The sequence below is a fragment of the Schistocerca nitens genome, chromosome 5 (assembly GCF_023898315.1).
Source record: "Schistocerca nitens isolate TAMUIC-IGC-003100 chromosome 5, iqSchNite1.1, whole genome shotgun sequence".
In the NCBI taxonomy this organism is placed as follows: Eukaryota; Metazoa; Arthropoda; class Insecta; order Orthoptera; family Acrididae; genus Schistocerca; species Schistocerca nitens.
In genome coordinates this window covers 540,243,854-540,270,591 of record NC_064618.1, presented here as the reverse complement: position 1 = coordinate 540,270,591, position 26,738 = coordinate 540,243,854, and the positions used below count along the sequence as shown (strand labels likewise).

Below are 26,738 nucleotides of genomic sequence, written 5' to 3'. Positions count from 1 at the left end.
CAATGTTGTATTTCTCCAACATATTGAACAGGGGCTACTCAGTGTGCCACTGTAGCTGTGACTCAAGGCAAACATTACTCTACTTTTCCAATTAGAGTTAAGTGTTCAAACATAACACCACCAACTTCAATACACTTCGTGATCTGCTTTTCAAATGACCATACACAGGACAGAAACATATCTGTGGGAGTGTCAGTACAGGCATTTCTGATGCAGTTGACCATGTCTTCACAGCCTGTTGGCTCTTTCTGGTAAACCTTATCTTTTAAATATCCCCCAGAAAGAAATCCAGCGACATCAAATCCAGTGACCTAGCAGGCCAATTAATAGGGCCATCTCTGCTGACCCACTGACCAATGTAAACACAGTCTAATACCTTCCGTACTTCAGTTGCGTAATGCACTGAGTGACTATCATGCTGAAACCACATACATTGTTGAACATTCAGGGCACCATCCTGCAGTAGTACCGATAATTCCTGCTCTAAAAATATTTTGATATTTGCATCCATTCGTGTGCCATTGAGAAAATATTGACCAATTACTTTGTTCCACATAAAGCCACACCACATGATAACCGACCAAAGACACTGATGGTCAACTTGCTGTGACCAATGGGGATTGCCTACACTCTTTTATTTATTTGTTTATTTTATTTATTTATTTTGCGTTCCATAGATCCATATGGGAACATATCCCTGGATATAGAATGAGTCAAGGTTTTCTACAGATTATTATTTTGTGCACAGATACATTGATCTTATCATTAGATTAAAGAAACTGTGAAGTTTAGCATATACCCTTACATATTAGTTAAGATACAGGACATCTGAAAGAATATACATTCATACATAAATCTGGTAATGCATGTTATGCCAGTTAATACTGCCATGGTTTGTGAATGTAGACTCATCAGAAAATAGTACCTCAACAAAGAACATGGGGGTTGTTTGCATTTGTTGATGTGTCCATTCACAAAACACTACCCAGTTATGGAAATGGGTGCCACGAAGTTCTTGATACAATGACACATGGTATGGATGATAATTATGATAATGCAGTGTTGTGACAATACTATTTATGGACATACTGGAATCGTGGTGTAATTTTGGCGGGTGCATATCCATGGGTTGTGGTGCACCACTGCTAGCACAGCTATCTCATTAGCTTCTCCTGTAACACGTTTGCTTCATTTCCTTTTGCCAATCTGTATGTTGCCATCAGATATAAAGGCATTCACAACCTTGTAAAAGAATGAATGAGAGTGAGCTTTCTCTGGAAAACATTCAGCATATAAGGCAACAGCAGCCTCAACATTTCTCCTACGTTCTCCAGAAATCAGGATCATTTCAAGTTTTCATCTGTGATAGCAACATTCATCATCCACTTGTACATCTGTTCTCCAAATGATAGGTAAGTGTGCAGGCAATAAAAACTGCACAAATATTGTAATTTTCAGTGTCACTATCTGTTCTACGTCTGCATCATATGTGAGCTCCGGTCACAGTGTACTGCCTTTCATGATATGTTGCTAGTTTGCTACACGGCTATGGTGACACATCAAGTAGTCCCTGGTTCAGTATGTTGGAGGAATTCTGTGTTAAGAATGGTGTTTCTAATTAGAAGTTATGAAATACTTGCCTGTCCTACCCTCGCAGCGTGAAGATGGGGTCCCACGTGCCATACATATTCAAGGGCCATTGAGTAGCATGTCGTAAATTATGATTGTGTACCCATTTCTGTTCCTCCAATTACGTGCCATCTGTGGCAAAACAAAGAAAATGATTCAGACAAAATGTGTTTAGATTTTGCCATAGAATCGTCATCTGCAATAAAAAACTGGGGTTATCACTGAAGATTTCAAAGTAGTCCCCACCACCCACACATGGGGCAGGGTGGGGACTTGGATGTGGTACCATTGTATGTCCCCTCTGAGACAGACAAATTGGAATTAGTTTTTGAGATATTTCAATGTTTTCAGTTAAAACAAACAGCCTGTATATCTTTGAATTCCCATTTGTTGGAAATCACACTATTCAATGTAATAAGCACTGATATAACATATTATTATTATTATTATTGTTGTTATTGTTATTGTAAAACATTATATACATTTTATTGTTATTGTACAATTATTGTATTTAAATATTAGTATACTGGGTGGTTATAAATGAACTCGTGATGTTCCAAGTGCTGTGGTAGTATACTGGGTTATTATAAATGAACTCATGATGTTCCAAGTGCTGTGGTACGCGCTGTATACATTACAGCATGCTGAAACATTCTAGGTATTTTCATTAATTGATACACTGATAAAATAATAGTTCTACTTTCTGCCACCAGGTGAAAATATGGCTTTGTAAACAGTCTAAATGATTGACAGATGCTTGCAGGGTATCCATTGTAAACAGAGTGATATGTCATCATATGCTATCATTTCTGATCAGGAAGAGTCCAGATAACTAGCTGACAGGCACAATCTTTCAGATATCCTCACTACCAAAAGTCTCATAGATTTAGGTGAGGGGATCTGGAAGGCCACAAATCTTGAAATTGCCTATAGGTGATGCTGTTGTTATTATAGGTTTCTCAAAGCAAATCTTTCACCTGGTAAGCAGCATGTGATGTCACCCCATTTTGCATGAAAATAGTGATGTAGACACAATTGCATTTTTGCAAAGCTGGACTTACATCTTGCACAAGGATGTCCTTATAACATGCAGATGTCACTGTACACCTAACAGTCCCACAAGGTGAGATTTCATAAATAAATAAATAAAAATATAAATAAAATGACTGTGAATGAAGCAGCTTATAAAACCACATCATACAGTCACATAAGCTGAGTGCAGTGGCTGTCACTGCACAATATGTGGCAGAGTAGAATTCCATATGCAACAATTCAGTGCATTCATGGCACTGTGCAGAGTAAAATGTACCTCATATGCACAAAGAATATTCCCCAGCCACATGTTACACATTTCCATGCATGCCAAAGAGTGAAGGGATTGCACCCTATCTTGGGGCTTCTTTCTGAATCTTGTAGGGATGATACCAGTGTAAAATGTGCCACAAAATCTTTTGAATTGTTACCAATTCCTGTAACTCAGCTTGACGACTGGCTGTAGAATTTGAGGCATGTGCTGCACAGTCAGTTATAGTTACAGTAACTTCATAAACAGCTGCCATGGGAATGGGCTGCTCCCTCTCCCTGCTGCACCTATTTCTTCCAATTATTTGACGTTCCTTGACCGATTTATTGACAATAGATCTCTTTGCAGATGTTTCTGTTGGCAATATTTCTGTAGTGCAGCACTGCTATTGCTACAATTTTGATAAGACCAAAAATCTCATAGATTTAGGTCAGGGGATCTTGAAGGCCACAAATCTTGAAATTGCCTAAAGGTGATGCGATTATTACCATAGGTATTACCAGAAATTCACAGTCTTTCTCCTCAATTGCTGATATGTTTTGTATGGAAAACTTAACCTTCTTAACCCTTTACACCAAAAGTCACTTCGCAAAAGAGATCAACACACAATGACAAGTGACAAACAGCATACTGGCATCAAAACAGAAAACATTTCACATTCTGACTGCTTACATTGCCATATTTTCACCTGGTGGCAGGTGGCAGAAAATAGAACTTTTTTTTTTTTTTTTTTTTTTTCAGTGCAGCAATTAATAAACATACCTATGATGTTTGAGCATCCTGTAATGTATGCAGCCCACAATGCAGCACTCAGTTTAATTATAACCACTCATCATTTTATTGTCACTATATTGTTATTGATATTATTATTATTGTTATTGCTTTTGCTATTATTCGTGTTATTAAAATAATGGACATTTGTAAAATGTTAAAAGTGGGGTGACAGCAAAATACAGGATGATTATAATTAAAGTTAAACTTTCAAACTGCTGCAGAATGACATCAAATTGCAACGGAATATTATCAGAGAAGGGAGAAAACATTTGGCAGAAGAAAAATAAATAGTTACAAAATGTAGCAATAGATGGCACTGTAAGCATCACAATTTAATAGTGGTCATAAATTAACCACACTACTCAGTGTGCATGGGTGTGTAGGTGTGATACTGTTAGTTACGTAAGCTCATCCACCATGGCAGGGTCATATCACATCAGATGGAAAAAATCAGTTTTTAATTATCCTGAGGCCAAAAACTGCATAAAAGTGATCACTCACATTGGTTTTTAATTGCCCTGAGGCCAAAAGTCACATAAAAAGCATTAATCACATCAGTTTTAATTGTCCTGAGGTCAAAAACCACATAAAAAGCATCAATCACACCAGTTTTTAATCGTCCTGAGGCCAAAAACCACATAGAAAGCATCAATCACATCAGTTTTTAATTGCCCTGAGGCCAAAATCCGCATAAAAAGCATTAGTCAAAATCAAATCAGATTATTATTTTCTGTGTGACTTGCTCAAAACATGTTCAATATGTTGTCCACTGTTTTCTGCAACAAATTGAAATTGAGAAACAGCATGTTCCACAACTGATCGAAGTGCTTCCGGGTCACGTTCAGAATGTTTTGTGCAATGCATGACTTCAGTGCAGCTAAGTTTGCAATCAAAATACTGAACACAACATTGTTCAGATAGCCCCACAGCCAGAAGTCACACAGATTAAGATCAGGTGATCAGGACAGCCAGGCTGTAGGGAAATGGAAGCTGATAATTCTAGCATTTCCGAAATGGTGCTTCAGCAGCTGCTTAACTGGATTTGCAATGTGCAGAGGTGTGCCATTTTGCATAAAAATGATCCCATCCATACATCTACACTGTTAGAGAGCTGGAATGATGTGGTTGCACAAAAGACACTCATAGCGCTTACCAGTGATGGTACAGATAACAGGACCACAAGCACCTCTCTCTCTGAAAAAAAATATGGCCCTATGATAAATGATGCTGTAAACCCGCACCACACAGTGACCTTTTCATGATGAAGTGGTACTGGTTGATTTGCGTGTAGATTTTCCGTTGCCCATATTCGACAGTTCTGTGTATTGAGATATCCTGTCGGGTGGAAGGGGGCTTCGTCTGTCCACAAAGTCTTCCACGATCAATCATTGTCCACTTCCATGCGAGCAAGAAATTCTAAAGTAAAGGTCTCTCTTGCTGGCAGGTCAACAGGAAGCAACTCATGCATATGGGTAATTTTGAATGGATAGCAAAGAAGGATGTTTCATAGGATTTTATGTACCATGCTCACGAGTATGTCCAATGTTCGGGCAATTCTCCATACACTACACATTTGCACACCACCAATCGTCTCCTCCTGCATTGCTGTGGTCACTGCTTCCACTGACATCAGATCAGTTTGTTTCCTCCCTCTACCAGGCTGCACACCAAAAGAACCTGTCTTTTCACATTTCCGAATCATTTTCTCCAGACTGACGGCAGTCATCGGACCAACGCCTTTTTTTGAACCCTTCAGTGTCTGGAACTTCTGCAGAGCGACGTGTGCACATTCATTATTCTTGTAATACAGCTTTACAAGCAGAGTGCGGCCCTTCAGTGAGACAGTCACAGCGAATGTTGCAGACATGAAAGGAGGAAAAGCCATGTATCCAGCGTGTTTATACCAACTTCAGTGGGTCGTGTGCACGACAGGTGTTTTCATTTACGTAATCTGACACACATAGCGCCATCTATTGATCACTTTTCACACTGTTTTTTTCTTCTGCCATTCTGCCCCTTCTCTGATAATATATCTTTGCAATTTGATGTCATTCTGACCATTGGTGATATTACTAAAGTGCTTTGAAAGTTTAATTTTAATTATAATCACTCTGTATATCTGGTGAGGCATGCAGGAGAGACTGTAACAAATTATGAACCCTGGATCCGCAACTGGAATGCAAAATAATTATTTCATAGATGAAAATGGTATATTATATTATGAATCACTGATATAAGAAAAAATCTTTTGTGACTGTCTCGAAAAAACACAATCAGTTGCCTGAGACTGCATTCGTGTGTGTGAGCTGCATTTGCATGAATGTGTGTGTGTGTGTGTGTGTGTGTGTGTGTGTGTGTGTGTGTGTGTGTGTTGTTGACAAAGGCCATTGGCTAAAAGCTTTAAGTGTGAAAATCTTTTTGTTGTGCGTATCTGCGACTCAGCATCTCTGCTATAAGGTGAGTAGCAACTTTCCTTCTCATAATATTGTTACAGTTAGAAATCAGATTCTACAGGTAACTTAGTGCTTTCAGCTTAATTGAGGAAGCACTATGTGGTTAAATTCCTTTAATTCTGTTATATATTGATTTGTAATGACAAGTTTAAATTGAAATCATGTGTACTGAAAGTTGTAATCAGTTATGACTGAAATGGTTATTTTTGGTACAAATGGGCATTTGAGTGTAAAATATCTGGAAGTAAAACTCAGGTATAAGGGAAATCATTTATTATTTATGTTACAGACAATGAAGTAAGGAAGTAACATAGATAAATTTCAAATAAAAAGTTAAAATGTTAATTACAAATATCCCAATTGATGAATTGAAATCTGGAGTGGGGTGGGGAAGAGGGAAGGATAGCAGGGTATGGGTGGTGTGACAGAAGAGTGCTGTCTGGTGGGGCGTACAGGAACTAGAGACTACCAGGTGCAGCATTCGGAGGTGGGGCATGGGGATGAAAAAAAAAATAAAACAATGGGAAGTGGAAAAGGAAAGGAGCAGAAAAGGGGAGGAGGTGGGAAGGGGAAAGAACAGGCAGGTACACTACCAGAGGGCAGCATATAAAGAGGGTGAGGCATGTAAAAAGGAGGGATGTGATAGGACAAGAGGGTGAAAGCTCTTGGGTGGTGGGTATGGTGACAATAGGTTATCATAGGTTGAGGCCTGGAAAATTTTGGGAGCAGAGAAAAGCAAATTGTAGCCCAACCATAAGTTACTGGTTATGAACTGCAGACTGAAATTGAAGAAAATGCACAAAATTCTTCTGACAAAAATGTTGAAAGGAGGAGTTCAAAGATGGGAAAAGGTGCTTGAAGTCTTCATAGATTATGTAGAGGGAACATGCCACAAAGAGAAGGAAAGGGCTTGTATGCAAATGAACTGACAGAAATGAGATCCAAAGTTGGAGAGCTCTAGTTTATATGGGTGCTGTTTGAGTTAATTATTTTCTAAACTACTTAATGTTTCCTCTTTACACGTTGTGGATGTCTCGTGTAATTGTCTTCAATAAAAAGGTTGTACGGATCATGGATTCAATATTCTACACCCATCCATATCCAGATTTCCCCCATTGGCGACCCAAATGATTCCTAATGACCGTTTATGAAGTAAAATTCATGACAATACAGTTATGACAATGCAACCCGCACATAACCACCAACCACAGAAATTTTCACATCATACCTATGGTTTCCATTCTGTACAGTGCAGTGCTTCTTAGCCATCTTTTCCACCATCTTTAGAAACCGAGCAAGTGAAGTTCTTCAGTTCTGTGATTCAACTTACAACACTAGTCCTGAATAACTGACAGTAACAAATGATCTACTGTGGAACCTCTTCATCCTACCCTACTTCCAGAAATGCCATGCACCATTTGGACTGCAACATTCTGGTTGCATAGATTTGTGTTTGTTTTCCATGGACAACACATATTTTGCATCACGCACATATACGCATCATACAGTGTATACCCCTTCTGCTGCTAGGCAGTGACCTGCAACCCATTAAAACAAACAACTTCGCACGATGCGACCACACACCATGCGCTGACCTGTACATGAGTGCCTGTCACCAGCTTGTGACTAATCAGCAGTGCTCACAACAAGTTTATGTATTAGAGAAGACCATCCTAGACACCTCAACGTTCCAACAGCAGTGAATCTTCTCTCACTCCACTGACAATGACTGCTAACAGATTTCACACCTCCGATTGCACACATGAATGTAATATTCTCACCGGCTCGGATTCTGACAAGTTTTCTGTGAGGTTTCCACCTTCGCCTATCCCACTTCCAATAAACCATTTCCTGGCAGATATCAGCTCTGACATCGCTTGATGGTTTGCTGACAGTGGACGAACCTACAAATCGCATGAAGCTGCCAGCTCATTGATCACAATGTGTCGTCTCACCACTTCGCATGGACATTCTCTTGTAAGGACATCATGAAACCAGATGTAGCAATGAACTTTTTACGCCATTTGTACCTCTCTTTGCTTGCACCTCACACTGATCTCCTCTGCTACAATGTGGAATGCTGCATCCCAGAACCTTTCGCCCTGGCGACTCTGCCCCTACCATTCAATACAAACAATGGGAAGACATCTGTACATTCATTGACACACTCAAGCAGTGTGCCTCCTCACCTCACAAGTTCTTGGTGATTCATCAACATTATGCCGACTGCCATGCATCTTCGAGTGCACTGTGTACAGAGATCGTGTTGTTCCTGCAACATAATAATGACACATCGATTTCCCCTACCACAGTGTGCGAGCAGCTCATGGTCTCAGCACACAGTCATCACGATGACAAGTGTGCAGCACATGCATGACCCCACTCCCACAAAACGTTCATGCCTACCCAACATCTGACCATGCCCATTCCCCACTCCATCCAGCATCTGCACTGTCACTGATCCCGGACATGCAGCAAAACACCCACGACAGACACTGTGTCTCTTCTTGCCACCTGCGCTCCTCTGCTGCTGGCATCTTCAGGAATGCCCCTTGAGCAAGACAGCACACTGTCACCAAGTCTCTTCTGCAGCTCGCTCACCATCCACTGCCAATCTTCACACAACATCACTAACTCTACTGATTATGTTCACCTTGTTGATTACTGCACACATACCACATGGCAACAATGTTGCCACATTCAGGACTCATCAGAGGAATCAAACACAACATGATGCCAGTGTGCCACTATCAATTGCACTATTCCCTTCCAATTGTCACCAACAACTGCAGCGCCTCCCAACATGAGTTCAGCACAATAATGCCGCACTCTGTGATTGCATCTCTGCCTACACAGGCTTCAACCACAATCCAACATGTATTGGTACCCAATATTCCTGCCTCTTCTCGGCCTCCAGCTCATGATGGACAGTCACCGCACAGGCCACGCCCATCGATGTTCACACGGCCTAATAAATTAGCAACTCACATCAGTCGCATCACCCTATCAACATACATCATAATTGTGATTGGATCAGAGTCGCTTTTGTATGTCTGGTCTCTACATGCCAACATCCTCACCACTGACACCCTGGCCCCTCTCTCTCTTTTCAGTTGCACCACTGGTGTCCCGTGTGACACATTGGACATTTTGCATGTCAACCACAGATATACTACTTGTTGAGCAATCCCAGAATGCCCATTGTGGCTATGAAAAATGGCCCAGTCATGTCTCATGAAAGTGCCTGGTTTCCATCCCAGCAATGACACGGTTGGTTATAAGACATTCACACTTGTGAGAAATGGTCCAGCTACAGCCCCCTTCTGGGCCAGCCACAATGCAGCTGGTCAGGCAAATGTGTCTCACACAACACCTGATGTCGACCGGTCACCACATTGTCTCATTGATGTCAGCACCACTCCTTCATTTCCTCCCCTGCACTCCACATTGCCAGAGTGGATGGGGCTCTATAGCAACTATCAATTGCAACAATGTCACTGTCAAGGAAGGGAAACTTTGTGGACTCTTTCTGACTGTTTAGTAAGCACTGTGCACTGTTCATGTGCAACTGTCTCGTGTAATCGTCTACAACAAAAACTGTGTTACTCTACATACGGTCATGTATTCAATATTCTACCTTGTCCATATCCCTATTTCCAACACATTTATTACTCATGTTTCTTCAAAACAGCTATCACTGAGCACAGTTTCTTTCCCATTTCTTGATGTGACTTGCAGTAATGAGGTTGTCAGCTTCACATCACTACATCACCATCATTTTCTTTGAAAAGTTAACTGCAGTTATTCTGTTTATTGATTCATATGATCATTTGCAACTGTTTTATGTATGAATAAAGTTAAATTAATATCCTTCATTAATATCATCTTGTCATTTACAGTATTTAATCATAAGTGTGTCACAAACAACTCTACAATAACTAACACATATTGATTACTAATCCATTCCTTGACCTAAGCAACATCTTCATCTTATTCTAGCTCACTGGTCAGAGCACCTCATGATAGGCTGAGGAAGTTTTGCTTGGATTGTAGCCAGGGAACAGGCTGTTGGAATGATAAAATCAATCACTCCTTCACCCATGTTGGGAAGATCACAACTTCATGGTGCAAAACATAAAGGGTCAAATACTGCTAATTAATCTTTACCTATTACTACTGCAGTTTGAGTTACACAGTACTTCCCAGTCTTTCCATTCATACCTTACTGTATAATATAAACTAAACAAAATGTATATTAATAACTATAACAAAAACAATTTCTGCTACATATTGTGTAATCTGAGTCATCTAGCAGAACATATTCATCACAGTTGAACTGCGAAAAATAATTCTTCCTTTCTCAACTGGTTGACTGTGGCTCAAAGTCCAAAAATCTGGGCAGTTCACACAGTACTGCTGTTTCGTTATTTGGGCACCTTCTTTTTGGAGGCAATGCTGTTCTCACTTTGCTCTTGTCATTAATAAATGTTGCCATTTAACTTTTGTTATTAAGATAATATTTAAATTTAATGTTTTAAATATTTCCACACAATTTACATGAAACCCATCAAATTACAGGATTTCAATGTGTTAGACACTCAACCAGCAGAGACACAGCTACTAAAAAGTGATTCAGAGGATCTCCTCTTGATGTGGCTAATGGTAACCACAATCTTCTTGGGAATTTTACTCATTTTGGTTATTTCCATATGTTTGTCACAAAGAGCACGCTACCAAAGACAAATAAAAGCTGCCACTGTATCAGCATTTGGTAAGTTAAAGGATTATCAGTTTTTTTTAAAGAATGATAATGTAAGGTTAATGTACAGAAATTTAAAAGGTAAAGATTAGCACCTGCATAAATTGTAACAAGAACAGTAGGTGTAATATCAACAATATAGATAATGAATCTCAATCTTTCAGAATTAGTAGTTGTTGCAGTAACACGCACAATTGAGAATGTCAATAAAAATACAATACCTATGTATGCTTAATGCTGAAACCACAAACTTGTTCACTACATTGTCCTTTTACAAAGGTGGGTCAGTACCTGTTTGACATATAATGATTAGCAAGCAGAGCGAACTTAACAAGAGAATACACCATTACAGAATGGGACAGAAGCCAGTAGAATGACATGTGATGTTTTCGCATAGTGGCCCTGGGCAGCAGCTGCTTGTGTCAATCTTGTTGCACAGCTGTCAGTGCTGTATGAAAGTGCCACCTCCTGGCATCCGAGTTCAGTCACCATGCACCAGCATGGGCTTATTGAACAATACGTGACGGGCCAGCACCTCATGTGCAACTGAAATTTGAGGGGCAGTGAGGTGCTGGTGTAATTGCGGTGGTAACTGCAGGTTACCATTTTTCCTCTCCTTTTGTTGGATCGCCTGTTAAACTGGTGCCACTCCAATATACCTCTCCCACAGCATAGGACAGCAGTCATTACTCAGGAAGATGATGTCAATGTCTTCTGTGGCATCGCTGGAGGTTGCCCTCTGTGCCACAAATAGCTTCCTACCAGCCCACACTGGAGAATAGGATCAAAAGTGACCTGAACAGTTATGGCACTGCTGTAGGTGGATGCACATGGCCAAGACCCTAGCTGGCAGGCATTAACGCTGAAACTGAATCCATGGAGGCATCTGGAAGCTCCGGCAAAAGCGGTACTTTCTCTCCCATCACACCTAAGGCAGCTGTGTGTGGCTCGCCACATCCTGGCTCTAATGAACTTGCAAAAAGCTTGAAACTAGAATGGAGGAGGGTGATCAATGGCTAATATCATATAGGGGCAGAATTAGCAGAAGGGCTGTTGAGGGTGAAGATGAGGAAGGGAGACCACATGAGATGATTGCACTGGTGGATCATTAGCTGGTCTCCTGCCTGCAAAATGAAGATGTGCCAACTGCACTGGCTGTGGATGATTGCCAGAATCAAATGTCATGGTGTCCAAACATGTGACATCTGACTGAAATACCAGTCATGTAACACATCATCAGAGGGACCATAGCAAGCATTGGTGTAGGTAGCAGTAGATTCGGCACCATGCAAGACTGGTGACCATGCAGTAACTCTGCTAGGCTCTTCTCACTGAAGGGTGTGGACCTAAAGAAATCAAGAAAGCATGTGAGAGCCCTGTCAATGGGGCACCACCAATATGCTTCTTCATGTTCATTTTAAAAATGCAGACATGGGCTTCCACCACCTCACCAACTGAGGGTAGAACAGGAATGCACAAATGTAGTGTGCTCAAAAATCTTGGAAAAGACCGAGAGATGAATTGTGGATCATTGCCAGTTACCAGTGTGGGGCAGGCCTTCGATGGAGAATATCTGAGTGAGAGTCGCACCGTTGCCTCTGCCATGGTGAAGTAGCAGTTGACAACAAATGGAAAGCAGGAGTAAGTCTCTTTGACCAGCAACCCATAAGCATCCAAGAAGAGACCAGCAAAGTTGACATGGATGTGCTCCTAAGGCTGGAATGGTTCATGCCATGCTGAATAACATGGTCAGGGAGCGGGCTGATGACCTGCACATTTTGAAGAAACAGTGATTAAATGTTCAAACTCATGAGCAATTCTGTGCCAGTAGACATGTTGCCAATCCAGCAGCCCCAATGAGCCTGATGGGAAAGGTGAAGTATGTAACACTGGAGAGATGCTGGAACGACCACATATGGAACAGTTTTTGGTGGACAACACAATAATGCTATCCTTAACAGAAAACAGTTGTGGGTGCAGGTGGGATCTGATGCACAAGCTGAATATTGATCAAACCACCCTCGTTGAACATACTGTCACACCTGAAGGTGAACATGGTCAGTGGTGACAGCCTGTGCAGTGCAAGAAGTGGTAATAGGGAATCTATCCTCTGTCGGTTGAGCTTCCTTGTTGAAATAAAAACAAATTACTCCATCTTGATCGAAGCCAGGGAGAGGTCCTATTGGGAAATGTGAAAGAGCATATGTGTTTGCATGCTGAGTCATAGGGCAGAAATGAATCTCATAATTACATCTGCTAAGGGAAAGGGCTCACCTTTGAAGTCTGTGGGCTGTCTTGTCTGGCGAGTGTGCCATGGGGCTAAAGAGAGACACCATCAGTTTGTGATCAGTCAACAAATGAATCTTAACACCTTAGAGAGGCACATAAAACTTCTTGATAGCATAAATAATAATGAGAGTCTCCACTTCTATTTGAGAGTTATTCATCTGTGCATCAGTAAGTGTCTTTGATGTAGATGCAACGGCCTGTTCTGAACCATCTGCACAATGTTCTGACAACATGGCTCACACATCATACGAATGATGCATCTGTTGCAGTCACAATCTGTGAGTCCCCTGACAAGAAATAACATGTCCGTAGTGTTCTACAGAGGGTTGGAAGAAATGTGACTTTCCCAAATCGCACTTCAGACCTACATCATGCAACATCTGAAACAAAAAATTAAGGTTGCAAAGGTGCTTCTCTGTGTGGGACAGGTATTTACAATGCTGTCTAGGAAATTGATACAACCAGAAATTCGTTGGTAAGTTGCTCCAGATAACATTGAAAAATGGACAGTATGCTTGCAACACCAAAAACCAATCATTTGTACCTGTAGAGATCATACAGTATTTTAACAACAAGAAGCTGACATGATTCTTCACCAATTAGCAGCTGTAAACATGCTTCCAGCAAGTCTAGTTTTAAAAAACACTGTCCACTCACAGGCTTCATCATAAATTTATCTGGGCAAGGAACAGGATACATACCAATCAAGGACTGTGAATTAACTGTCAGCTTAAAGCACTAACAGTGTAGCCCACTGACTGGATGAAATGGATTCCATGACGTCTAAAGCTATCCGTTTGTCTAATTCTTTCTTCACTTGAGCATAAGGTACGAGCGGTACAGGGTTGGCACAGAAAAAATACGCTTTTGATGTAGATCCAAGAGTGAAGTGCCCTAATAAAATCATCCAACTCTTTATAAGGCAAAAGATCCAGCATGAAATGAATGGAATAGGAGACCATAAATCCAAAACCCTGGAAAGTGCCCAATCCAAAAATTTTTTTGTAAATGCACTGTCCACTATCAGATGTGTCACTGGCCAAAAAGCACTGCCCTGTACCTAGCTTTTGCAGAAAGTTGGCTGAGAATATGAATTACCTCTTTATTGTAACTGAGAAAACAGCATAAAGTAGCTGACAGTGGAGGAAACCAAGAAGGATATAAGTATTAGAATTCTACAGCAAGGCATAAGGACCACTTGGAGGCATAGGGCATCCTGATCATACAGATATTGGTGAACAGTTTGTTAGAAACACTTGCAGTACCTTCACAACACAAGCATGACTAACAATATTAATGTCCACAGGCGACGATGTCAGAGGCTTAGTGGAATCTGGCTGAGCACACAGAGGCAACGTCACCTTTCGTATGACACAGACAGCACAACACCCAACAATGCAGGCAGATTGGTCAGTCATGTCGAACAAAACAAGCTATGGAAGAGGCAAGAGCTTGGAAATTTTTCACTGCTGTGTTTGTGTGAAAACAGAGGCTGGACATGATGCACTACTGCCCAAGAATCTAATTGATGGCCTGCGGCGCAAGAGATTTCAAATACTTGCGCTATCTTGAGTAATTTTCCTAAAGAGGGGTCTTCAAATTGCAATGCCCTATGGTGACCTTCCGTATTTTGGGATTCTCGTATGGTAGTATCTGTAACCATAGTATCAGAATAAGATATCTGAGATTTAGCAGTAACAATACAACACCAAAGACTTAACCCCTACAATTCAGCAGCTCAAGTGCAATGGGATTGATGGAGTTGTTTTCCACACTGATAAAACTCCACTCTTGCAGAAATCACATGAGTATGTTTCGGCAATAGGAATTCAGAAAACAATACATTCTGCCAAATGTCAGAGGCATAGGATCCTGAAAGGGGGCTAACTTCCCCAACAAGTGATACATTTGCAGGGATATCCATGACAAAAAAGAGCTTTAGAATGAAGTCAGTGTCTGTTACCTTGAAGTCTTTGAAAGATTGCCTTAGGTATTTTTTATATTATTCTCAGTCTTCAGCAGGTTTGTTGTAGGTGGGGAGTAGAAGTGGGTAGGCCGGCAAAGTTTGAGGCCTCATTAATAGACCCAACAATGCCCTGTTCTGCATGGCCTTATGTTTCTGTTGCTACATTTATAAGCATAACTAGTTTTCCAATTGCTGCTGCAATGAACTCTGCAGAAAGACCTCCTAGGGCATGACTGTCAACACTGCTAAGTTTTTGCATAAACATGTGAAGAAGGAACCTTACTCTCAAATTAGATTTTCAGTCTGTAGAAGATTGTGCACCATATGAAACTAACTCAGATTAAATCTGTGTGCCAGACTTAAACTTGAGATCTTTGCCTTTCGGAAAAGTGCTGTACTGACTGAACTACCCAAGCGCAACTCATGACCCTCTGCACAGCTTTATTTTTAGCAGCACTTCATCTCCTACCTTCCAGACTTCACAGCTCTCCAGCAAAACTTGCAGAACTAGCACTCCTGAAATAAAGGACATTGAGGAGACCTTACTCATTGCTACATGTGTGGTAACACACACAATAGAGAATGGCCTAAAACTACAAACACTTTAATGCCAAAACCATAAACATTATCAGTACACCGTCATTACACATAGCTGGGTTCGTAATCGTTTGACATACAATGATCTGCAAGTGGAGTGAAGTTGACAAGAGCATAAACCATTACAGACTGAGACAGAAGCACTCTGCTCTTCATTTAAAAAGAACAACATGAAATTTCTGCATGGTGGTGTGGGGCATTGGCTCTGCATGCTGCTCTTGATGCACTGCTGTCACCACTGCCTTAAAGTACCATCTTCTGCTGGTTAAGCTCAGTTGCTGCATGCCCCCATGCGCTGATTGAATAACATGGCCTCCAGCTGAATAATTATGGATGGTGAGCTGCCAGTGTGATTGATTTGGTAACTGCAGGTTACCACAGTTGTTCCGTCAGGAAAAGGAAAGTGGTTTGTATGGTAAAAGTGGGGCTGTGTGTGAGAGTTTTCAGAATTCGAGGGTAAAAAATGTACAGAAGAATTTAAAGTTGGCCCAGAATGGTGGAAAGTGACTGGTGCAGTGTACCTTGTGTGTTTTTTAATCTGTGATTATAAGTGATTTTTGCCTTTTCCATCTACTCTCAGTTCTTTTTAATTCATCCCTCTCCTATCTTTTTACTGTCAATGAAGGAACTACCACATCTGAAAATGTTATCTGAGATACTTTGCTTTTTGGTTGTTGGTCAGCCCTGTCATAATTGGTTTACTTACACTAATTAGAAATTTTCAGTCATAATATATTGTATGAAAATTTTTGAAAAATATATTTCATTCTAATACCGATATGTTATTGACAAACAATTTCACAAATTAAGAAAAAATGAAATGATGATACCTATCAAATATATCTTAGTTATTTGGTGAATCACTTATAAGTTCAATCTTTCATAATGGTCATTTGAAGGTGTTGTGTTAACAGTTATGACAAGAAAAATATTGGCTGCCAGTGACTCACCATGTGCATCAGGAGGGTGACAGAAATAAGTGTCCAGGAGATGTAGAGATCAGCCTTTTACAGGCTGTATATATTATTGTTGTGGTCTTCAGTCCAGAGACTGGTTTGATGCAGCGCTCCGTGCTACTCTATCCTGTGCAAGCCTGTTCATCTCCGAATAACTGCTGCAACCTACATGCCTCTGAATCTGCTTACTGTATTCATCTCTTGGTTTCTCTCTACCATTTTTACCCTCCACGTTCCTTCCAATACTAAATTGGTGATCCCTTGATGCCTCAGAATGTGTCCTACCAACCGATCCCATCTTCTAGTCAAGTAGTGCCAAAAATTCCTCTTCTTCCCAATTCTATTCAGTACCACCTCATTAGTTACGTGATCTACCAATCTAATCCTCAGCATTCTTCTGTACCACTACATTTTGAAAGCTTTTATTCTCTTCTTGTCCAAACTATTTATCATCCATGTTGCACTTTCATACATGGCTGCACTCTATACAAATAATTTCAGGGAAGACTTCCTGTCACTTAAATCTATAGTCGATGTTAACAAATTTCTCTTCTTCAGAAATGCTGTCCTTGCCACTGCCAGTCTACATTTTATATCCCCTCTACTTTGCTCATCATCAGTTATTTTGCTCCCCAAATAGCAAAACTCATATAATACTGTAAGTGTCTCATTTCCTAATCTAATTCCTCAGCATCACCTGATTTAATTCAACTACATTCCATAATCCTCATTTTGCTTTTGTTGATGTTCATCTTATATCCTCCTTTCAAGACATTGTCCATTCTGTTCAACTGCTCTTCCAGATCATTTACTGTATCTCACAGAATTATGATGTCATCAGCAAATCTCAAAGTTTTTATTTCTTCTCTGTGGATTTTAATTCCTACTGCAAATTTTTCTTTGGTTTCCTTTACCGCTTGCTCAATATACAGATTGAATAACATTGGAGATAGGCTACAATCCCATGGCACTCCCTTCTCAACCACTGCTTCCCTCTCATGCCCTCGACTCTTATAACCACTGTAAAAATTGTACATAGCCTTTCGCTCCCTGTATTGGACCCCTGCCACCTTCAGAATTTGAAAGAGAGTACAACCAGTCAGCATTGTCAAAAGCTTTCTGTAAGTCTACAAATGCTATAAACATAGGTTAGCCTTTCCTTAATCTATCTTCTTAGATAAGTTGTAGGGTCAGTATTGCCTCACGTGTTCCAACATTTCTTCGGAATCCAAACTGATCTTCCCCGAGGTCGGCTTCTACCAGTTTTTCTATTCACCTGTAAAGAATTCGAGTTAGTATTTTGCAGCCAAGACTTATTAAACTGATAGTTCGGTAATTTTAGAACCTGTCAGCACTTGCTTTCTTTAGAATTGGAATTATTATATTCTCCTTGAAGTCTGAGGGTATTTCGCCTGTCTCATACATCTTGCTCACCAGATGGTAGAGTTTTATCAGGGCTGCTCTCCCTAGGCTATCAGTAGTTCTAATGGAATGTTGTCTGTATATATTATACTTCACAAATTGGATGTCTTTGACATTCAAGAAATGTTCAATACAAAACTATTAACTTGCACCACGAAAACCAAATGAAAAATGGCATGCCACGAAGATCACAGAGATTCACACCATCAAGACCAAAGGCAAACTCGATGGGTGTTACAAACAACGCAGGACATTCAGCTAAGTATCCTCTCCTAAAGAATGCATATGGAATCATATTGGTGTAATGGAGTTATAAGAACTGATGGAATGTTATGGCATGCAACTGAATGTGAAACAGTCTGTCATGGAGGTTATCATAAAATTGGCTCTCCTTTAAGGTGTAGCTGCAGATAGTGTGATAATATGTTTTATAGGCAAGGAAAATACAAACATCCAGAACTGAATTTTCCCAGTGGTTCCAGGTGGTATGAATTGCAATTGCAAACTCTTTTCAGGAGGGATAGTTTGCTATAAAGGACTATGATTTTTATACACAGACCAGAAATCGAGCAAAAGCCAGCTATGGACCAAAAGCAGTGCTCATATCATAGTTACAATTCTCTTATGCCCATTTTCTGCTGTCACATTAATGTTCCCTACTGTCCTTGCAAAATCATGAAAAGGATGAGGAATCATAGTGGGAGAGCACCTCCAGCTTCTTGCAGCACAATAAATAACTTTCCAGCCAATTTACCATCCAGATTAACAGTCAGAATAATTGTATAAAAATGTGTTAAGACATTTGATCTTGATTTAACTGTTTTGGTACCTCTGATTTCCAGGGTTTCCTTCATATGCATTTCCTCTTCAAATCCCAACTTTTTGGAGTTGAAAACAAACTCCTTACTGAACAGTGGGATAAATCTGTTTATCTCATTTGCAAATTTTCTGGCTGATTCCACAGTTTGCTGTGCATCATCAAGCTGATGCTTTGTTTGAAACTTCGTTATCTTACATCTTCCAATTTTGTTGCATTGTTTGAACTTGTGCAATCATACACAACTTCCCTTGAAATCACTTATGTCATGTGCAATTTGATGTGCATAACATAGTAAGTCACTATCACACACATTCTACAAAATGTATCCATGAAATGCGCAAACACCAGTTTTTTTAAGTGTGAATTTCATATCAGTATATATAAATAATATTACTTTTCCATATCCAGATATTCTTCAGTGTTATAAAAACTATATGTTAGTAAAAATTGTTCAAGATCTACCTTGAATTTATGAAATTCTTTAATTTTCTTTATTGTAGAAGGCAATGCACTAAAAAAGTATTTTGGGCTGGTAGTTTATACTTTTTTGGTAGAGCGCTCCTTTGTGGGTGTGTCTGTGAAAATCATCTCTGTTCCTTGTTTCATGGTATGAGCCTGGTTATTTAAAGTTGAAAATTCGTAGTGAGTTTTCAGAAAGCAGACACATTTATAGATGTATAAGCTAGGAAGAGTCACTATTTTAAATTCTTTAAATATTTCCCTGCGTGACACTCTACAGGGAACCCCTTTCATTATTCTAATAGCCCTTTTTTGAAGGTTGAAATCTTGTTTTGCCATACCTGTATTTCCCCAGAAGATCACACCATATCTAAGCAAACTGTTCATATAAGCATAATAGGCACACAGCAATGATTCAGTGTTGTGACATTTCCAAAGCATTCTTAGCACATAGCAGCATTTACTTAGCTTTTTATTCAAAACTTCTAGATGCTTTTCCCATCTCAAGTGCTCATCCACCCCTATACCTAGGAATTTTATGTATGGAGCTTGTGCAATAACATAGTTTCCTAACTCAGCTTTTACTCTTCTTCTACGTTTACTTTTAATATTACTGAAATTCATCAATACCATTTTATTCTTATTTATGATCAAAGCATTATCGCTAAACCATTTTCCTGTCTCATTTATTCATTTATTGTCCTAGAGACACTGAGCTGTAGATTATCCTTAGTGTATCCTTTTATAAAAATGCTAGTGTCTTCAGCAAACATCACCATTTCTGCAACTGTCAGATGATTTGGCAAATTGTTTATATACACCAAGAAAAACAGAGGGCGTAACACGGAACCCTGGGGCACTCCACAGCTAGTTTTTTTTTTTTTTTTTTCGAAAGGTACTCTTTGCCTTCATGACATATTTGTACTTTCTGTTGTCTATCAGAGAGATAAGACTTAAACCATTTGAAGGTAAGTCCCCAGACCCCATAGAATTCTAGTTTCTTAAGCAATAAGTTATAACTGATTAGATCAAATGCTTTAGATAAATCTAAGAATATCCTGCAGCTTAATTCGTTCTTGTCCAAAGCATTTAGGACCATTTTCATGAATTGGAAGACTGTCGTTTCTATGGGTCTATTCTTTCTAAACCCATTTTCAGCATTAGTCAGTATTTTATTTTTATTCAGGAAGTCAGCTAGCCTTTCATACATTACTCTTTCAGTTACTTTAGAGAAACCTGACAATAATGACACTGGCCTATAATTATTTATGTCAGCTGTACTATCCTTTTTGTGACATGGCTTTATTATGGAGGGTTTTAGTTTTGATGGGAACACCCCTGTCCTGAAAGAAATATTAATAATACCAGTTAGGTGAGTATCTATATTGGTAGAACTATGTTTGATTACCTTGTCTGGAATTCCACCAATACCACAAGACATTTTATTTTTTAGTTTATTAATAGCATTTCTAACTTCACATTCTGTTACTGGGTTCAGAAACATTATCCTTTCACAAGTTGGTACTTTTATGTTTTTGTTGTTTGAATTGAACAGACTTTTAATTAGGTTCAGTGCTATGTTCACATAATGTTCATTGAATATATTGGCTATCTGTTGAACATCTTCTATCACTTTATCCTCACTTTTAATTTTGATATTATGGGTCTTGATTTTGCATTTTCCTATGCTATTGTTTATAATCTTCCAAATTGATTTTCATTTATTGCTTACCTTGTTAGTATATGAGTCATTGCTTAGCCTTTTTTGCTGCCTGTAAAACTTTCCTATAGACCTTTCTATAGTTCCTGTAGTATGGTTTTATTGTTGTATTTATTTTAGCTTGTTTACTTAGGTTTCTAAGGGTGATTGCTGGTTTTTTAATCCCTTGTGTTCCCATGTGTTTGTCTTCTCATTGACTTTAATTCTTTTTAATGGGAACACTACATCGTAGCAATATTTATAACAGTGTCTCTGATGTTTCACAAAGATGTTGAAAGTTAAGTAATAAGAAATGATACGGTCCTAAGTACAATCAGTAAGGAAAGGATTATGTGGAGAACACATAACTAGGAGAAGGGTCAGGTTGACAGATCATATGTTGAGACATGATATCAGAGTTAGCCACAAAAGGAAAGAACTGTAATGAGACAGAAAGTGGAACATATACAACAGATAGTTGATGATATTGGGGCTAAGTGCTACTCTAAGATGAAGAGATCAACACAGGAGAGGAAATTGTGGTGGGCCACACTGAACCAATCATAAAACTGATGCTGTCCCCCATTTGTCCACATTCTGCAATAGTTTCAAATGTTCTGTAAGAGACTGGAGACTCTGCTATGGTCAGTAACATCAATAGACATTTTTCCAATTATAAATGTGTAAGATGGAATGGATTATGCATTTCAGCACCTTCAGTCATGACATTATCTACAAGAAATGCAACCTGCAGTGCAAGCTGTATGATATGTATTGCCAAAAGTTATCTGCTTAATTCATGTTCTCATCTGACAGATTGTGCATGCATACATAATGTCCCAACATTCTGTTGAACAATGCAGTCTTTGTATGCATTGTGTATGAGATCTTGCTCCTCCCAACATCTAACTGAAATCACAATTTTATTAATGTTATCATTTGCAGGCTCTAACACGTCAGATTTAAATCAGATTGGTGGAAGAGTGCCCAACACCAACAAGCACAGTGTTGAAGGTTCAAATCCAATCTGGATGCAAGCCTATGAAAATGAATGGTACAAAGAGGAGGACTCACTGAGGTAAGAACATCACTAATGTTTAATTTTGATCATTATTTTGTTTATTTTAAAAACTATACAGTTTTAAGTATCTGTATGTCCATTTTTCACAGATGGTTATGACTCATCAGCTTTCCAGTACATAGTGCCAAATCAAACACCTTTCAGTCGTCTAAATTGTTATTTTATTAGACTACCATTCGGTGATATATTACGCCATCGTTGCCTCAAAAATCTATGAATATCAGGCACCGAATGCTGGCCCCTATTTTGAGTGGACCATAGGTGGGAATACTCCTACATGCCAGTCAGGGGGCCTGAAGATGGTATAACATATCACTGAAACTGGTAGCCCAATAAAATAAAAATTTAGACAGGCGTTTAATGCGACATTCTATTCAGCTTTACTCTTTTCTACTTAAACCATCAGCAGCAGCACAGTGAAAGGACACTGGAATACAATATCTCATCTGAATTCCAATGTACAGTCATACCATGGACTAGTGCTACTAATATAACACACTCAAGACCTGTTGTATAGCACATGTCATATGAGTAATTTACCCACTGATTTTTAAAGATATCGTCTATTGCTTGTTTCCAGCCATACATCAGAAAGAGACTCTCTTGATGAGAATGCAGTTGTCAGTGATGGATTAGAACAAAATGAAGAGGACAGCAAAACTTTTGTTGATGACCAAAATCATTATGTCAATCTTAAGGCTGGGTAAGTTGTGAATAAAATTTAAAATTATTGCAGTATGAAAACAGTAGAGAGTGGTATACAATTCTGTGTGTAGCAGTTCATCATAGTACTTACAGCTTGTATCTTGAGCAGTGTTTCTAAAATTTTCCATTGTTTAAGCATCACACACAGTCAAGTCTAGAAAAGTCTTGTACAGTATTCCATATGTTGTAGTTTTTCCTTTTGTTATGTGGGCAGGAACTCATTTCATACCAAAGTATCACAAAGCACATGAATAATGAATGAATAATTTCATGAACTTATTGTAGAGGAAAGAAGGAAGATTAGAGTTTAAAATTATGCCTCCAGCAAAGTCATGAGAGACAAAGAACATGCTCAAATTGGAAAATCATGGGGAATGAAACTGTTCATTGGCTTTTCAAAGGAACCATCCCAGCATTTCCCTGGAGAAAAGTGATTTGTTTATTTAAAACAATGTACAATGTTTCACCAAGAATCCATAGTTGAATCATTTAAAATATAAAAGATTACTTGAAAGTTTTTCATTTGTTTCATGTACACTATGAAGATTTTGTCAGTTAAGTAAATAATCTACCAAAATCTCATCTGGTCCACTGTTGATTGATAACTGATTATCTGGATGGGGTCCTTGTCAAATAATATTCAAAGATCAATTTAACATGAGTTTCTTGAGTCAGCATGGCATCTCACAGCAATACTTAACTTACTCCAGAAATAATTGCACGAAATCTGCAAATCCAAAAAAATCTCACTATGGGATGACCATACATCCCATATTTTATGGGATCATCCCTTATTTAACTTAAGTGTCCCGTTGTCCCAACGAAATACATACAGGGTGGATATGGTCCCATTTTTCATTAAACATCCCGTAACATGTGGCATAACCACAGAAGAACAAATGTGGTCTTACCAAAGGATTAGGAAAATACACTGTTGCAGGGTAGCAGTTTATGTTCTGGCACAGAAGATTGTCTTGCATAGCACACTACTCACTGTTTGATTGAAACAAACTGAACAGGATGTAAAAATGTAGAGTGTTGTAGCGGTAATGTTGAATAAAAAGATCTGAAGTTTCCAGACACATCAAGTGATAAAAATTACATAAACTTTCGGCCAAGTGTTCCTTGGCCACTGTCAAGTGTATGACTGCCAGTGGGCTGCTGGTATGCTGTTATATACACTAGCTGCTGGCTGTGACATCAGTGGTGCCCACAACATCACCTTATCTCCTATTGGAGGTGGGTGGTTTTCCTTTCTCTGACATCTGAACTGACTTACCCACCAACTACAAGGACACCTTAAGCTTAATGTGGACTCTTATGGTACAGCCTGGTACTCACATTAACAAATCATTGCCAAAATAGAAGCACTGCCAACTACAAAGTATGTACCACACATGCATTTTGTGATATTTGCCTCTGTCCTGTCAGACAGCTCAGTATATTTTTTGTAACAGATTACAGATAATTGTTGGAGCTTGACTGTGTGAGCAAATCTCTCTCTCTCTCTCTCTCTCTCTCTCTCTCTCTCTCTCTCTCTTTCTCCTTATCTTGTTGCAGCTTATTAAATTTTCTCCTATACCTGAATTTATTAATTCATAATAGTATGTTAGGATGCTAATAATCCCAATTTTGCAATTGCTGTTGATAAACTTGTAGTCTTCAAAAGTCAGTATTAGAATAAATATAGCATTAATTGTCATTGTAAAATATCTCATTCTTGTAAAGTAAAACAGGGCTTCATTTATTTCAGGAATCCAAACATTGTGAGTGAAACAGCTATTGATAAAGAGCAGAATAATCTGAACACCAACAGTACTTACCATCAAAATATATATCACCATATGAGTAAACTTGGTAATCCCCTCATAATGAAGAAGCTGGAAACCACTGAACTTTGAAAAAGTACAAATGTGGCCAAACATACCAAAATATTTTTACCTGTTTAGAGAAAACAGTATTCTTAATGTGACTGTGTCATATATTAATTTATATTTATGAATGTATGACAAGTATGGTTGCTGTGTGTGTGTGTGTGTGTGTGTGTTACGAATGAAAGTGTAATGCTCATTTTGAATTTTTTGTAAATATGTAATGTATTCATTCGCATACAACGAATATTGTTTGTAAATGTAATATGAATTATTTTTTTACATAAAGTGATTTTATACAAACTATTACAGTACTGAGACTTTTCTCAGCAACTCCCTCTATGTATTTTTCACAAATAAGTCGATTAATGTGAAAGTGCAAATATTAATATCTGATTACACTGTGTATTCAATCAGGGGAAAGTTGAGCGTAGTGTAACAATAATGTTATTTGGTTAAATTTCAAGAAATTTATCTGTGAAGACCTCATTCTTTTTGTGTACATCTCTTCAAGGATCGCTTAACAATCATTTAAAGCTCACTGATACAGTGTGACTTTGAAACATACTGGGTCACAGTGTAACAAGGATGAAAAATTACATTCATGTTGGTGTAACTTGTATCATTCAACTGATTTAGAATACAAGCTACAATTAAGAACTAGACAAATTAATATTTAGAATTTTTTAAAAATTTTCAAATGTTTAAAAAAATTTCAATTTTTGTATTTATTTTTTAAATTTATTTATTTGCAATATTTATTGAATGCTGAGTATGCTTAACTGCCTATGCTCCTTTTGCAAAATCCTTTTCCTCTCTGGCCACAACTTCTTGATTTTCTCCATCATCCGCTTCATCATAAACTTCCTCAACCCTCCATGGAATGCACTGATCATCAACATCCATCCTGTAACACTGTTGTCAAACTTTCTGCCAAAACTTTGATCTCTGCAGAAGTCAAAGTACTTTTTAAAGGCCTCACCCTTTGCCCAAAACTGAAATTCAACCATGCTGTAGTTGTAAAGGACCTTCTTACCTTTACTTCCTCTCCACACAGAAATCATTTCTTCACTACACACCCCACAGACAGCAGCCAATCAAACCCATATAGAACCTTGGATAAAACAGTTCCAGCATTGCTACCATCATGATCCTCTTTCCTTTTCACCCAGTCATCCACTGGGAACCTTTCAGGAGTTCCCCACTCCTAACCTGGTGTTGCCCTTCTCTCCCAAATCGCTCCTATGGAAGACACAGCCATCTGTAACCTGGAAACCAATCCAGACCTTGTCATCCTTCCTGCAGACAAAGGATCCACCACACTGATTATGAATCATAGTGACTGTTTGGCTGAGGCTCTCTGCCAACTTACAGACACCTCTGCAATTATGATACCATCCCATTATGACCTCCAACAGCTCCTCGAGGCCTTAGGTGCACCCCAAAACCTGACAACTAGGTTCATCTCCCTTCTCACACCAGCAACTTGCCACTCTTTCCTTTTAGCCACTACCCAAACTCCACAAAACCACTACCACAAATCTCCATACTGGTTGTCCCAGTGTGTTTGGTTACAATGCTCACTCAGAACAAACCTCTGCCTTTGTTCATCAACACCTCCAAACTCTTGATCATAACCTTGCATCCTATAACAAAGACACTGGTAACTTCCTTCACCACAGCTCCCATCCCACTTCCACCAGAGTGCTTGTTGGTTGATGTGGATGCAACACTCTTGTACAGCAACAGCCCCCATGCTAAATTTCCATGCATCAACCTGACACCAAACCCATCACCTCTTTCCAAATCCTCCTGGCCTACCACATCCTGACCCACAACTCTTTCACTTTTGAAGGCCAGATCTATAAACAAATGTATGGTACTGCCATGTATACTCACATGGCACCATCCTCTGCCAACTTATTTATGGCCCATCTGCAAGAAATCATTTCTAT

The 26,738-nt window shown here is 39.1% G+C and overlaps 1 protein-coding gene and 1 long non-coding RNA gene across 2 annotated transcripts in view; one reads left to right on the top strand and one right to left on the bottom strand.

Moving 5' to 3' along the window:
• LOC126260155 (uncharacterized) overlaps positions 1–24,854 on the bottom strand; it is a 28,228-nt gene extending 3,374 nt beyond the window's left edge. The window contains exon 1 of the long non-coding RNA XR_007546613.1: positions 24,736–24,854. This is a non-coding gene — a long non-coding RNA (uncharacterized LOC126260155). The remainder of the gene's footprint in view (positions 1–24,735) is intronic.
• Positions 1–25,045, top strand: part of LOC126260154 (cadherin-23-like) — a 370,016-nt gene extending 344,971 nt beyond the window's left edge. The window contains exons 30-33 of the mRNA XM_049957412.1: positions 10,738–10,930; positions 22,072–22,204; positions 22,788–22,910; positions 24,666–25,045. Of these exons, the coding sequence (XP_049813369.1) occupies positions 10,738–10,930; positions 22,072–22,204; positions 22,788–22,910; positions 24,666–24,813 (597 nt within the window). The 3' untranslated portion in view covers positions 24,814–25,045. The remainder of the gene's footprint in view (positions 1–10,737; positions 10,931–22,071; positions 22,205–22,787; positions 22,911–24,665) is intronic.
• The last annotated feature ends 1,693 nt before the right edge of the window (positions 25,046–26,738 follow it).